The sequence below is a fragment of the Dromiciops gliroides genome, chromosome 1 (genome assembly GCF_019393635.1).
Source record: "Dromiciops gliroides isolate mDroGli1 chromosome 1, mDroGli1.pri, whole genome shotgun sequence".
NCBI classification, from domain to species: Eukaryota; Metazoa; Chordata; class Mammalia; order Microbiotheria; family Microbiotheriidae; genus Dromiciops; species Dromiciops gliroides.
The window spans coordinates 54442510-54457178 of record NC_057861.1 but is presented as its reverse complement, the minus strand read 5'-3'; the positions used below and the strand labels follow the sequence as shown (position 1 = coordinate 54457178).

General features: G+C 50.5%; 1 protein-coding gene across 8 annotated transcripts in view; it reads left to right on the top strand.

Annotated features, from left to right (window-relative positions):
* LINGO3 (leucine rich repeat and Ig domain containing 3) overlaps positions 1-14044 on the top strand; it is a 41510-nt gene extending 27466 nt beyond the window's left edge. For 6 of the 8 annotated variants that reach the window (XM_043975671.1, XM_043975669.1, XM_043975670.1 and 3 more), the window contains 2 exons: positions 6613-7363; positions 10115-14044. In XM_043975671.1, the coding sequence (XP_043831606.1) occupies positions 6647-7363; positions 10115-11194 (1797 nt within the window). In that variant the 5' untranslated portion in view covers positions 6613-6646 and the 3' untranslated portion in view covers positions 11195-14044. Of the gene's footprint in view, positions 1-1516; positions 1551-3411; positions 3457-6612; positions 7364-10114 lie in introns of those variants that run through there. The other 2 variants (XM_043975673.1, XM_043975668.1) reach the window with 2 other exon arrangements.
* The last annotated feature ends 625 nt before the right edge of the window (positions 14045-14669 follow it).

The window sequence follows — 14669 nt, the reverse complement described above, 5'->3', positions numbered from 1 at the left end:
ACTTGCCCAGGGTCACACAGCTAGTAAATGTCAAGTGTCTGAGGCTGGATTTGAACTCAGGTCCTCCTGAATGCAGGGCGGTGCTTTATTCACTGCACCACCTAGCTGCCCCTTCAATCCCTTGTTCTTACAGATAAGGAAACTGAGGCCCAGAGAGTAACTGGTCCAGCATGACACAGGTATTGAGAGGGAAGGGGTCTGAATCCAAATATAGAACACTACTTCCTCTCCATCAGCCCTCCATCAATCCTGGTTATATCCAATCTCTCCATCAATCTTCCATCAATCCTTGTTATGCCCTCTCCGGCCAAGCAGAACAAGTCTCTCATGTGACAGCTCTTTGAATGCTTACAGACAGTAAGCAATCACTTCTTTGCCCCACGTGTCGTTTTCTCCCTCCTTACTGTACCTACTTTCTTCAGCAAATCACAGAAACAGAGTTGTGGGTTTTTGGTTTTGTTTTGTTTTTAGCTCAGCAGGATCTTAGAAGACAGATAGTCCAACTCTATCGGTTAGTATTTTTTACTTTTAATTAAACTCTTTTTTTCCCCCAATTATTAAAAAAAATTCTCTCCTTCCCATCCAACCCCCAGTCTGGGCGGGGGCGGGCCCCGGAAGAAAAGGAAAAAGAAAACCCTTGGAACAAGCAAAGTAAATTTCTGCATTGGCTGTATCCAAAAATGCGTGTCATTTCGTACATATCTTTCTCCAGTGTCTGGGTCACATAGTAAGCACTTAATACGTGCTTATTGATTGATCGGAGGTGGTCAGCAGTGCGCTTTCTCATTGGTCCTCTGAAACCGGTTGGTCTTGGAATGGATCAGAATTCCAGTCATGGTTGGTCTAGGAATTGATCTGAGTTCCTACGTCTTTCAGAGCATTGTTATTGTACAAAGTGATCTCCTAGTTCTGATCGCTTCGCTCTATCGTGCCTCACAAGTCTTCCCAGATTTCCCTGAAATGGCCTTTTCCCCTCGTTGCGTAGAACATGATAGTGTTCCCTTACATGCACATACCCTAACTTGTTTAGCCATTCCCCAGTTGATGGGCACCTCCTGAGTTTCCAGTTCTTTGTCAGCTGAAAAAGAGTTGCTATCAGTGTCTTTGTTCAAGTGGGATACTTTCATTTTACAGAGAGGTTAAGATGTCCCCAAGGTCACCTAGGTAGCGAGGCTCAGGACTGGCATCGAATCCCAAGCCCTCCCTCCCATCCCTAATCTAGCTGGCTTCCCGCCGCCACCCCACGTGGCCTTTCTCCTCATTAACTTCCATGCCCTCCTGGCTTCGGCATCAGGTTTTCCCTTCATTGCTCTTGGCTGCCTTGGTCCCTTAACTGGGGACTCGGCCTGGCTCTCCTCCACCACCCCCGGGGACCTACAGCTGTCCCAGCACCATTTCAAAGCAACCCCTTATTAAATTGCCTCACTGATCCTTCCCGGCAGGGAGCTTGGGCTCTTGTGACTGCCCATTCTGTGCTGGCTAATTATCTTTAGAAGCAGAAGACCATCTGGACCTGCCAGAGGCCTTGCAGTCCCGGGGTGTGGAGAGAGGTTGGTAAAGCATGGGTGAGATTCAGGGTGACTTAGGTATGTAGGCGGGGGACCGCCCCTCGGCTTGGCTGGGACCGGGGATGTTTGGTGGTCAGACATGGGCCCGAGAGTCTGAGCCAGGACAGCTTCCTGGAGAAGGTGGGTATGGTAGGATTTAAGAAAGAGGGGCAGGATGGATACAGTAACCTCCGCGGCTCCCCTGGGGCCAATAACCATCTCCTTGCTATTGATTTCCAGGTCTCTGTGCTCAGCCCCAGCCTGTCCCTGAGCTCCACGCCCACATCACCCACCGTCCAATAAGACATTTCAGACTGAATGTTCCATCGGCATCTTACACCGGACACCTCCAGAACAAAACACATTATCTTCCTCACTCCCCATGCCCCCAGCCGAATATGTTTCTTTCTCTAAAAGACACATTGACCTTTCAGTGTCCTGGATTCACAACCCTCTCTGGTTAGGCCCTTAACAACTGGCCTTGGACTACTTTCTTTTTTTTTTTTTAGTGAGGCAGTTGGGATTAATTGACTTGCCCAGGGTCACACAGCTAGTGAATGTTAAGTGTCTGAGGCCAGATTTGAACTCAGGTACTTCTGACTCCAGGGCCAGTGCTCTATCCACTGTGCCACCCAGCTGCCCCTGAACTACTTTCCCAAACTCATGCTATTAATCCCCTTCCCGAACTCTAGTTTGGACAAACTCACTTTCTTGCTGTTCCTCACAAAAAAATACACACATGCTTATATGCATACACATGCACACATACATGCATGCAGGTGCATAATAGATATATGTGTTTTCTCGCTCGTTTTATATATCTATATGTCTATATCTCCTTTATCAAATTGCTTACTGTCTTAGGGAGGAGGAAGAGGGGGAGGGAGAAAATTTCGAACTCAAATCTTTTTTTTAATTTAATTAAATTTTTTTTTTTTGGTGAGGCAATTGGGGTTAAGTGACTTGCCCAGGGTCACACAGCTAGTAAGTGTTAAGTGTCTGAGGCCAGATTTGAACTCAGGTCCTCCTGAATCCAGGGCTGGTGCTCTATCCACTGCGCCACCTAGCTGCCCCTCAAAATTTTATTTAAAAAAAAAAGAATGTCGGAGCTGCTAGGTGGCGCAGTGGATAAAGAACAAGCCCTGGATTCAGGAGGACCTGAGTTCAAATCTGGCCTCAGACACTTGACACTTACTAGCTGTGTGACCCTGTGCAAGTCCCTTAAGCCTTACTGCCCCGCAAAAAAAACAAAAACAAAAACAAAAAGAATGTTAAAAATTGTCTTTAAATGTAATTGGAAAAAAATAAAATACTATTTAAAAGAAAAAAAAAAGCATGCCATTTCCTACCTTCATACCTTTGCCTTGGTGAGTTCTCTGCCTGAAATGTTCTCCTTCCTCTCTTCAGCCTATTAGAATGCCTCACTTCCTTCAAGACTCTGTTTGAGCATCACTCAGAAAGTTCCTAGTATGTTGCATTTGTGGTTGTTCAGTTGTTTTCAGTGGTGCCTGACTCTTTTTTTTTTTTTTTTTGGTGGGGCAATGGGGGTTAAGTGACTTGCCCAGGGTCACACAGCTAGTAAGTGTCAAGTGTCTGAGGCCGGATTTGAACTCAGGTACTCCTGAATCCAGGGCCGGTGCTCTATCCACTGCGCCACCTAGCCGCCCCCGGTGCCTGACTCTTTGTGACCTCTTTGGGGGTTTTCTTGGCAAAGATACTGGAGTGATTTGTCATTTCTTTCTCCAGTTCATTTGACAGATGAGGAAACTGAGGTAAATAGGGTTAAATGACCTGCCCAGGGTCACGCAGCTAGCTAGTAAGGGTCTGAAAGGCTAAATTTGAACCCCTGTCTTTCTAACTCCAGGTCTGGTGCTCTATCCACTGTGTCACCTAGCTGCCCTAGTTTATGGTAAGTGTTTAATAAATGCTTGTGGACTTGACTTTCTACATCAAACCTTCCCTGATCCCCTTAGCTACTAATGCCCATCCTCCTTAAACTACCTTGCATTTATTCTGTATATGATTGTGTGTCTGTGAGTTCTCTGACAGAAAGTAAGCTCCTTGAAGGGCAAGGATGTCTTTGTATTTCGAGCACATTTCTTGGCATGTAGTAGGTGCTTAATTCATGTTTATTGATTGATAGTGGAGGTAGGAAGCAAGAAATAAGTAACACAGGTTAGATTAAGCCTGAGACAGGATTGAGCTACATGGTTTATAAAGGTCCCTTAGAGTTCTGACATCATTTGGTTTATATTCCATTCTGGCTCTGACAATCTTTATTCCAAGTATCTCCCAGGTGGGGGTAGCTAGGTGGTGCAGTGGATAAAGCACTGGCCCTGGATTCAGGAGGACCTGAGTTCAAATCTGACCTCAGACACTTGACACTTACTAGCTGTGTGACCCTGGGCAAGTTACTTAACTCTTATTGCCCTGCCAAAAACCAAAAAAACCCACCAAGTATCCTCCAGGCTCTGATGTTCTATGGACCCTTCAAGTTCTGACATTCTTTGTTCCAAGGGCCCTCCCAGCCCTGACATTGTGTTCTAAGGGCCCTCCTAGTCCTGAAATTCTGTTCTAAAGACTCTTCTGGCTCTGACATTCCATGTTCTAAGGGTCCTTCCAGCCCTGACATCCTGCGTTCTAAAGGCCTCCCAGCTCTGACATTGCTTGTTGCAAGTTCCCTTCCAGCCCTGGCATTCTGTGTTCTAAAGGTCCTCCCAGCTCAGATATTCTGTGTGCCAGACAATGAGGAGCCAACTTTGGGAGGTCTGTGACACCGGGAAGCCCAGAGGAGACTAGCTGAGGGGAGGAAGGGAGCCCTACTTTGGGGGTGTTTCAGCTGACAGGACACCCAAAAATAGCCACTCAGTGAAGCTGAAAGGGGAGGCAGTTGGGCTAGGAGGTAGCCAAGCGGAAGGGCCCTGCCACAGCAGTGGCTGTCAGTTCCCGTCTGGCAGCTTGGCCGGGGCCGCCCCATCTCCACCCCCTTTGTGGCTGAACTGCGCCGAGGTTAGGGAGAAAGGGCAGCCACCGTAGGGCACTGTACCTGGGTACGTCTATATGCAGAGGCTAGGCTGAAGGGGAGGGCGGCCTGGCCTCACGTCCAACCTTCTCTGCCCGCCCCTTTCATTGTCCCAGGAGGTGCCTGTCTCCTCTGGGAGCTGCTGTAGATTCCCTTTCCCCAACAGGCTCTGATTGGCTTCAGGAAAGTCCTTTCCCTCTCTAGATCTTGTGGGAGGTTTGGGTTGGATGGTCTTGGGGGTCCCTTCCAGCTGTTGCTAGCTTGTCTGTGTCCTAAGGGCCCCTTTCAGTTTGGACAATGGTCAGTGTGTTGTTAGGTCTCTCCTAGGTTGGGCCTTGTGCTTGTTTATTTCACTACATTTCACGTCTGCCCAAGATTCTTAGTTATCTCTTTCTAGGGAGTCATATCTTCCCAGCTAGACTGTAAGCCTCCTGAGGGTAAGGACCAAGTTTCCCCCATCATGCAGAAAGAACACAGGGCCAGACCCAGTGTGGAGCTCAGAAAGGAAAAGTTAAGTGAAGGAAGAGATGAACCTTCTTGGGAGAGGGATTGTCCAGGGAAGATGTCCTCCCTTCCCCCAGATGTCACCCAGATAATCTCCCCCACATAGCTGTCTGTCTGTCTTGTTATGCATGCTGAGCCCCTAAGATTTCTTTAAAAAAATTTTTTTTAAAGTGAGGCAATTGGGGTTAAGTGATTTGCCCAGGGTCACACAGCTAGTAAGTGTTAAGTGTCTGAGGCTGGATTTGAACTCAGGTACTCCTGACTCCAGGGCTGGTGCTCTATCCACTGTGTCACCTAGCCACCCCCAGCCCCTAAGATTTCTAAGAGGTGGGAGTAGGCAGAGAGGGCAGGGACAGAGGCAGAAAGGTTGGATAATAGAGCTGTGGGAAACATGGGTGGTCTCTGATCACACCTCTCCTTAGGAGACATTGGGAGGCATTGGGGTTATGCAGAAGGGATGGCTGGTGAGGTCACAGCTATGGGCTAAGAGCAGGTGCTGAGAGCTTTGACCCCCTGGTGTGTGGATTCTCTCTCTAAATCAAATACATTTGGCCATGCCCCTCCCCCTGCCTTCCCCCAAAACAGTTAAGCAAAGCTGTCAGATAATGACTGGTGACCGATGGTACTCTTGTCTGCCGTTTGTTACTGGAACGGAAACCCTCACTCTCTAACTTCCAATAGATGGTCCCAACGTTGGCCGCTGTATCTGACGTCTTTTTGAGCGTAACATTTATTTGCATCGTCCTACTCTCACTGTGCGCATGGTTCTTCTGGTTCAGCTCTAAGGGCTCTCTCTGCATGGGCAGGTCTTCCCAGGTCAGTGCCCATTTACACAATATAAGGTAACCATGCTTACTGCTAAGGTCTTCTCTGATATTTTATGGTCCTGGAGCTCTAAGCCTCAGTTTTCTTACGTAACCAGGATGATCTTTCCCAGCTCTTAATATTCTTTTGTGTTTTTTTTTTCCCCCAGAGCAATGAGGATTAAATGACTTGCCCAGGGTCACACAGCTAGTGCTAAGTGTTTGAGGTCGAATTTGAACTCAGGTCCTCCTGAATTCAGGGCTAGTGCTTTATTCACTGTGCCATCTAGCCGCCCCAGCTCTCAATATTCTAAAGGCCTTCCTGACATTTCTGCCATTCTAGCATTCCTCCGGTCTCAGCCATTCTCTATATTCTGTCTCCTGCCAGCACCGATAGTCTCTTTTCTAAGGGGATTCAGGAGTACCTGAGTTCAAATTTGGCCTCAGACACTTGACACTTACTAGCTGTGTGACCCTGGGCAAGTCACACGGGTGGCGTAGTGGATAGAGCACCTGGCCTCAGATACTTACTAGCTGTATGACTCTGTATAAGTCCCTTAACCCTGTTTGCCTCAGTTTACAGATGAGCTGAAGAAGGAAATGGCAAACCGCTCCAGTATCTTTGCCAAGAAAACCCCAAATGGGGTCATAGAGAATCAGATATGACTCTACCACAACAAGCTCCCCACATTCCATAGTGTCAGGTTCCTCAGACATTCTGTTTTTTCTCCCCCAGGTGCCCGTGAGAATGATAGCAAGGCCCTAAGACCATGTCCCACACCATGACATGTTGGCTTCAGCTCCTAAGCCTTCATCTGGTGCTCCTGAACGGGGCTCCGGGGGCTGGCTGTCCAGCCCGATGCGAGTGTGCTCCGCAGCTGCGGTCCGTGGTGTGCCACCGCAGACGCCTCACGGCCATCCCAGAGGGCATCCCTACAGAGACCCGAATTTTGGAGCTGAGCCGCAACCGCATCCGCTGCCTCAACCCCGGTGACCTAGCGCCCTACCCCCTCCTGGAGGAGCTGGACCTGAGTGAGAACATCATTGCCCACGTGGAGCCCGGTGCCTTCGGGAACCTGCTGCACCTGCAGACCCTGCGCCTGCGGGGCAACCAGCTGAAGCTCATCCCCCCGGGGGTCTTCACCAAGCTGAGCAACCTCACCTTGCTGGACTTGAGCGAGAACAAGCTGGTTATCCTACTGGACCACATGTTCCAGGATCTCAGGAACCTGAAGCGGCTGGAGGTGGGGGACAACGACCTGGTCTTCATCTCCCAGCGGGCCTTCTCAGGGCTGCTGGCCCTGGAGGAGCTCACACTGGAGCGCTGCAACCTCACCACGCTCTCTGGAGAGTCACTGGCGCACCTCCAGAACCTCGGAGCTTTGCGGCTGCGATACCTGGGCATCCCCGCCCTGGAGGAGCACAACTTCCGCCGCCTGCCGGGTCTGCTCCATTTGGAGATCGACAACTGGCCGCTGCTGGAGGAGGTGGGTTTGGCTTCAGAGGGGGCTGGGCGGCGGCGGCTGAAGTCAAAGCATGGGAGGGGGAGGGGTAAAAGAACTTCCCAGATTTTGGGGGGGTTGGAATCTTTAATCTTTTTGGAGAAGTAACTCAGGTGATTTTCAGGTAAACTCTGAGGTAGGACCAGTGTGGTGCTGCATAAAGAACTTGGGTTTGATGGGGCAGCTAGGTGGTGCAGTGGATAAAGCACCAGCCCTGGATTCAGGAGTACCTGAGTTCAAATTTGGCCTCAGACACTTGACACTTACTAGCTGTGTGACCCTGGGCAAGTCACTTAACCCCCATTGCCCCGCAAAAAAACACAACAACACAAACCCCCCCCCAAAACAAAAAAAAAACCTCTGCAGGGGCAGCTAGGTGGCGCAGTGGATAGAGCACCGGCCCTGTAATAAGGAGTACCTGAGTTCAAATCCGGCCTCAGACACTTAACACTTACTAGGTGTGTGACCCTGGGCAAGTCACTTAACCCCAATTGCCTCACTAAAAACAAAAACAAAAACATTTGGGGCAGCTAGGTGGTGCACTGGATAAAGCACCAGCCCTGGATTCAGGAGTACCTGAGTTCAAATCTGGCCTCAGACACTTGACACTTACTAGCTGTGTGACCCTGAGCAAGTCACTTAACCCCCATTGCTCTGCCAAAAAAAAAAAAAAAAAAAAAGAACTTGGGTTTGGGGCAGCTAGGTGGTGCAGTGGATTAAGCACCGGCCCTGGATTCAGAAGTACCTTAGTTAAAATCTGGCCTCAGACACTTGACACTTACTAGCTGTGTGACCCTGGGCAAGTCACTTAACCCTCATTGCCCCGCAAAAAAAAAACAAAAACAAAAAACTTTGGGTTTGCAGCCCCGAGACCCTGGGTTCAAAACCTGTGCGACTTGGTACAAGTGACATCACCTCCTCTGCCTCATTTTTCTGCATTGGTCTAATGAGGAATTCCTCATTGGTCTAATGAGGGTGTTGGGTCAAGTCCTGACACTGTCATTTACTAGCTGTGGGATCTTAGGCAAGTCAAGTCAACAAGCATTTTTTTTTTTTGCGGGCAATGGGGGTTAAGTGACTTGCCCAGGGTCACGCAGCTAGTAAGTGTCTGAGGCCGGATTTGAACTCAGGTACTCCTGAATCCAAGGCTGGTGCTTTATCCACTACGCCACCTAGCCACCCCCAACAAGCATTTATTAAGTACTTACTGTGTACTTAAGGAGGCAGCTAGGTGGCTCAGTGGATAGAATGCTGGGCCTAGAGTCAGGAAGACCTGACTTCACATCTGGCCTCAGACATTCATCAGCTGTGTGATGCTGGGCAAATCACTTAACCTCTATTTGCTTAAATCCATTGGGGAAGGAAATGGCAAATTTCTTCAGTACCTTTGTCAAGAAAACCCCATAGGGGGTCATGAAGAAGTAGTACAAGACTGAAGGACAATATGTACCTAAATAAAGGCAAAAAACTGTCTCTGCCCTCAAGTAGCTCACAGTCTAATTGGGAAAGGCTTCCTGGGGAAGGAGAAATCTTAGCTGGGATCTGAAGGAAGATTGGGGCCAGAGAGGAGGGAAGGCCTGTGAAAATGCACAGTCTCATTTCCCCTATCTATAAAATAAGGGGGTTGGACTGGATTAGGAGCACCCAAGGAGGAAACGTGATATATTGGAAAAACCACTTCACTGGGAGTCAAGGAGTGCAGGGTTCAAGTACAGATTCTCTTTTCTTAATTAATTTCCTGTGTAACCCTGGACAAACCCAGGACCTACATCTGTGTCTCCAGCAACAGTCAAGTCCATTCACTGCTTTATGCCTCAGTTTCCTTCTCTGTAAACAGTGTCAAAGGAGGAGATTGGATAATGGTGTTTTTTTTCCCCTAAGGTCCCATCCAGCTCCAACATTATTATTAGAAATCCATATGTGGGATTTTTGTTATCTTTTTAATTATTTTCAGCTTCATTTAAATTCCTAATTAAGCCAAGGCTGCTAGCATGACATCTGGTTGTGGCAGGCAGATGTTTAGACCCTACTGATTCCTGTGTGCTAGCTAATTAGGGAAAGGATTTTTTGCTAAAAATCTCAGGAGGGCCACATGTGGTAGGCCGGCTGCAGATTGGATATCTGGGGAACAGATCATTTATAAGGGCCCTTCCAGCCCTTGACATTCTGTGCTCCCAGATGAGGAGACTTGAAGGGTGATCGCTCTTCCATGGCAGAAGAAAATATATGTAAAGAGCACTTCAGGGGTTTCTTTTCCACTAAAGTTGGGGTAGTACCCAGAATTGTTTTGACCTGAATCTTTCCAATCAATAGTGAGTTAGAGCATTTTTTTATATGGCTATAGGTTTCAGATTTCATCTGAAAACTTCATGTCTTTTGATCATCTATCAATTGGGGAATGACTCTCATTTTTTATTTTAAGTGGGAGCAATGAGGGTTAAATGACTTGCCCAGGGTCACACAGCTAGTAAGTGTCAAGTGTCTGAGGCCAGATTTGAACTTGGGTACTCCTGAATCCAGGGCTGGTGCTATATCCACTGTGCCACCTAGCTGCCCCCTGGCTCTCATTTTAACATTCAATAAAGTTGGCAAAGTCATTTTGGTGCTCCCCCATGCCTCAGTTTTCCTTTCCTGTAAAATGAGGGAGTTGACCTAGGTCTGCAGCCCTTTCCAGGTGTAGATCTGTATTCTCAGCTTGCCCCCTCCCTGGCTCTGACGTTTTTCGATCTGTTCCAGGTCACAGCCAGCAGTCTTCAAGGCCTCAACCTCAGCTCCCTGTCGGTCACCTACACCAACATCAGCGCGGTGCCCGCCGCGGCCCTGCGGCACCTGGCCTACCTCACGTCCCTCAACCTCTCCTACAACCCCATCAGCACGGTGCCGCGGGGCTCCTTCCGTGACCTGGTGCGGCTGCGGGAGCTTCACCTGGCCGGGGCCCTGCTGGCTGTGGTGGAGCCCCAGGCCTTCCTGGGCCTGCGGCAGATCCGCCTGCTCAACCTCTCCAACAACCTGCTTGCCACGCTGGAGGAGAGCACCTTTCACTCGGTCAACACCCTGGAGACGCTGCGCGTGGACGGCAACCCCCTGGCCTGCGACTGCCGCCTGCTGTGGATCGTGCAGCGGAGAAAGACGCTCAACTTCGACGGGCGCCTGCCGTCGTGCGCCAGCCCGGCTGAGGTGCGGGGCGATGCGCTGCGCGCCCTGCCCGACTCGGCCCTCTTCGAGTACTTCGTGTGCCGCAAGCCCAAGATCCGTGAGCGGAGGCTCCAGCACGTCACGGCCACCGAGGGCCAGGCGGTCAGCTTCTTCTGCCGGGCCGAAGGCGAGCCGGAGCCCAGCATCACCTGGGTGACGCCCCAGCACCGAGTGGTGGCAGGCGCCGGTGGCGACAGGACCCGGGTGCTGGTGGGCGGCACGCTGGAGATCCGGGAGGCCCAGGCCCAGGACAGCGGGACCTACGTCTGCGTCGCCAGCAATGCAGGCGGCAACGACACGTACTTTGCCACGCTGATGGTGCGCCCCGGGGCCAACCGGACCCTGGGGCCCGGGGAGCCGGGGGACCTGGCCGCTCGCAACGACACGCAGCTGCCGCGCTTCCCCCTGGACCTCACCACCATCTTGGTGTCCACAGCCATGGGGTGCATCACCTTTCTGGGCGTCGTCCTCTTCTGTTTCCTCCTGCTCTTTGTCTGGAGCAGGGGACGAGGGCAGCACAAGAGCAATTTCTCCGTGGAGTACTCCTTCCGCAAGGTGGACGGGCCAGCTGCTGCTGCGGGCCAAGGGGGTGCCCGCAAATTCAACATGAAGATGATCTGACTCCCCCCGGCCACCTGGGATGACCTCTCCCCGTCTGCCTCCTTCCTACCTCCCTCAGGTGTCCCCTCCTTTCACCTGCCCCATGGTGTGAAGAGGGACGGTTAGCCCTGGGTTTGGAGTTGGGGAGGAGACGACCTGGGATCCAATCCCAGCCCTACCATTTACTAGCTGTATGACTTAGGGGAAGTCCCTTCCCCTCTCTGGGGCCTCTGTTTGCTTATCTGTAAAATGGGGAGGGTGGGAGGGGAGATCAAGCAAATGATTCCAAAGGTCCCTTCCCTTCTGACTAAATGCAGTGGTCCTATGATCCTTCTCTCTACTGGGGAGTAGACCCCGCCCAGGGGGAAGGGGAAGGTGTCTATCCAGAGGCACCTCAGCTGGGGTGATGTGATGTGGGGAAGGGGCGTGTAGTCACCCCAGTGTCTAGAGGGGGAGGGAACATGGAAGAGATTTCCATGCCTAGGAAACGCAAGGCCCTGGCATCCAGTGAGGAAAACCTGACCTCAGAACTTAATCTCCCATCTATCCACCTCCTGCAGGCCCTGGGTGAGTGTCTCCCACCCTACCTTAACCTGGTTTTAAAAACAATAATCAACTATGCATTTCTCAAGGGGTGGGGAAGGAAAGGGGAGACACAGCCAGGGCTGGTGGAGGAGGATTAATTTCCTTTTCAATAATAGAAAAATGCCTTCTGGCAGAGATGCTTTTTTCCCAGGATGCATTTCTAAAGGGTTTTCAGCCAAGGTCTCCAAAGCCTTGATGGGGCTGCAACTCTGGGGTAAACAGGAGATGTTCTCCCTCCCTAACCCCCTCCTGCCCTATGCAGAACTTAGGTTCCCCCAGAGAAGGGAATGGAGGGGGCTGAGACATCCTGTGCCAGCTCTCAGCTGCTTGTGAGGCACACAGGTGAGAAATCAATAACATCCCCCCCCCCCAACACTGGGGGCTCCCGCCTGAAACAGCACCATAGCCCATGGTGTGTGTGTGGGGGGGAATCATGCAATTTCCACCCAGTTCATATGAGCAGCTCAAACTCGGAGCCCCGGTGACCACAGAGCTGCCACCCAGAGCCTCCACCTAGGGGGCAGCTCTAGGTGCCCTCACTACTGCCTATGGTCATCAATAGGGATTGGAGTGACCTTTGCCCCCAGCATCTCCCACTCCATTTTCATGGCTCATATTCTCTCATACAGCCACATAAGGGGGATGAGGGAGGGAGGAGGGGATTGACCAGAAGGAACATGGGCTCAGCTGCCACACCACCAAAATGCTTGGTGTTTATGACCAGGTAAGTGGTCTGTTGCCCTAGTGGTTAGAGCTCCTCTGTGAGTGAGGCCAAAGCCACTGCTTCAAGTTGGTGAGTTGGCTTTGCCACGTTATGTTCTGTGCCTCCAGCCAGAGGCCTGAACCCAACTCCCAGCTGAGGTCTGGACTCTAGACTGATGCCTAACCCCACTCAGCTGTCTTACATACATGGGGAATTCATCAGAGAGGAATGGGGAAGGGGGTGGGGGGGTTGTGATAGGGATGCATTCAGAGGAGGGTGATCTGCATGGGGAGAGCACTGATTGAAGGCCACGCCCTGTAAGAACCAGTTGAAGGGAACTCTGTGCTTAGTCTGGAGAAAAAAAGACTTGGGTAGGATATAGATGATCCTTGTCTTCAGGTATTCTGAGGGCTGGCCTATGGAACAGAGATTTATTCTGCTTGACCCTAGGGGGGCAGAACAAAGAGTAATGGGTGGAAGTTAGGGAAAGAGATGGGTTTTAGTTGTATGTAGGGGGGGGGAAGAAATTTCCCAACAATTAACACTTGTGTCAAGTGGAATGAATTGTCTTGGGAGAAAGTTGGGTCCTACAGCACTGGCTCAAGTTGCCCACTAGTCGGGTACGTAACTTCCGTCTTGGAGACTGTATAGACTGGACTCTAGAGGAGAGGGAGCGATGGGGTCAGTGGGGAGGAGGAAGAAGCAGGGACAGGCAAAGGTGGCCTTGGTTTAAGAGAAACCAGCTTGGGCCCTGGGGCCTGGAAATGGAGATGGGAGGGAATCAACCAGGAAAGAAACAATTCGTTTCAGAGAAGATATGGATGGGATGCTCATGGGATTGTGGGCCCTGAAGGGGATGATGGCTGGCAGTGTGGTCCTCTTGCCACCCAGTGAAGCTTCTTTTCAAAGAGTTTGTCCCAGCAACATGGGGAGAAGGGGAGGGGAAGGCTTGTCTTTATAAACCATCCTGTTCAGCCCCCTCATTTTTCAGAGGAAACTGAGGCTCAGAAAGGTTAGGTGAGCTGTGATGAAAGGGAAGGGGGAGAAGAGGGATGGGATGCTTGCCAATGACCTTGTTCTTCCTCAATAGTCGGGCATGGGGGGTGGTTCAAAGGCCTGCTCATCACACTCCATTTCTCATCCTGCTGCTCTCTATTTCAAGAGAACTGGGTTGTGGCCTCGGTTTCCCCCTCTACATGGTGGAGCTGGAGGTGGGCGGAAGATTTAGACAACCCTGATTTATTTCATTGCCTGAATCATTTCTTCAGTTTTGACCACCCCAGCATGGCTTTTCCTGTCACAGAGTTGGAGCCCTCCCTTTACTGGGCAATCACTGGAAGTTTGCTTATTGGGAGGAAACACTTTTAAAAAAAATTATCAATAAAAAAGTAGAAATTATAGTTACTTTTGTGTTCTCCAGAATCATAGTGACTATGAAATGTCACTGCAGGAAAAGTCCTTGGAGACCATGTTGTAGGGAGGCAATGTGGTACAATGGAAAGAACAATGACAAATCCTGCTTCTGATGCTGACTACCTGTGTGAACTTGGCCAAGATGTGTACCCCCCCCCTTGTTTCCATATTTGTAAAATGAAGGGGTTACGGGGGCAGCTAGGTGGCGCAGTGGATAAAGCACTGGCCCTGGATTCAGGAGTACCTGAGTTCAAATCCGGCCTCAAACATTTGACATTTACTAGCTGTCTGACCCTGGGCAAGTCACTTAACCCCCATTGCCCCGCAAAAAAAAAAAATGAAGGGGTTGGACTAGATGACCTCTGAGGTCCCTTCCAACTTCAATGCTTACTATACCAATCCCTTATTTTATAGCTGGAAACTGAGTCCGGGATGGGTGAAGTGAACCTCAGATCCAGAGGTCACAAGAGGAGAAGAAGGCCTGGGTTATCCCAGGGACCTGGTAGAAGGGTCTTTCTGCCTGCTAGGAATTTAAGCCACTCCAGTGACCCACAGGCAATCATGAGTGCTGCCACCCTCCCACCCTCCTGTAGTGGTCCAATATTCTAAGCTCGGGGTTCTTTGCAAAATTGTTTGGAATCAAGGGCCTTTGAAGTCCAGCAATGGGGACAGAAGGAGCAGAGAGAACTCCTGAACTGGCAGCAGGGGTTGAGATAGCTCTACCATCGACTAGCTTTGAGACCCTGGGTAAAAGCCTGCCTGCCTTTCTCCCCACTTCAGTATCTGCTATACAGG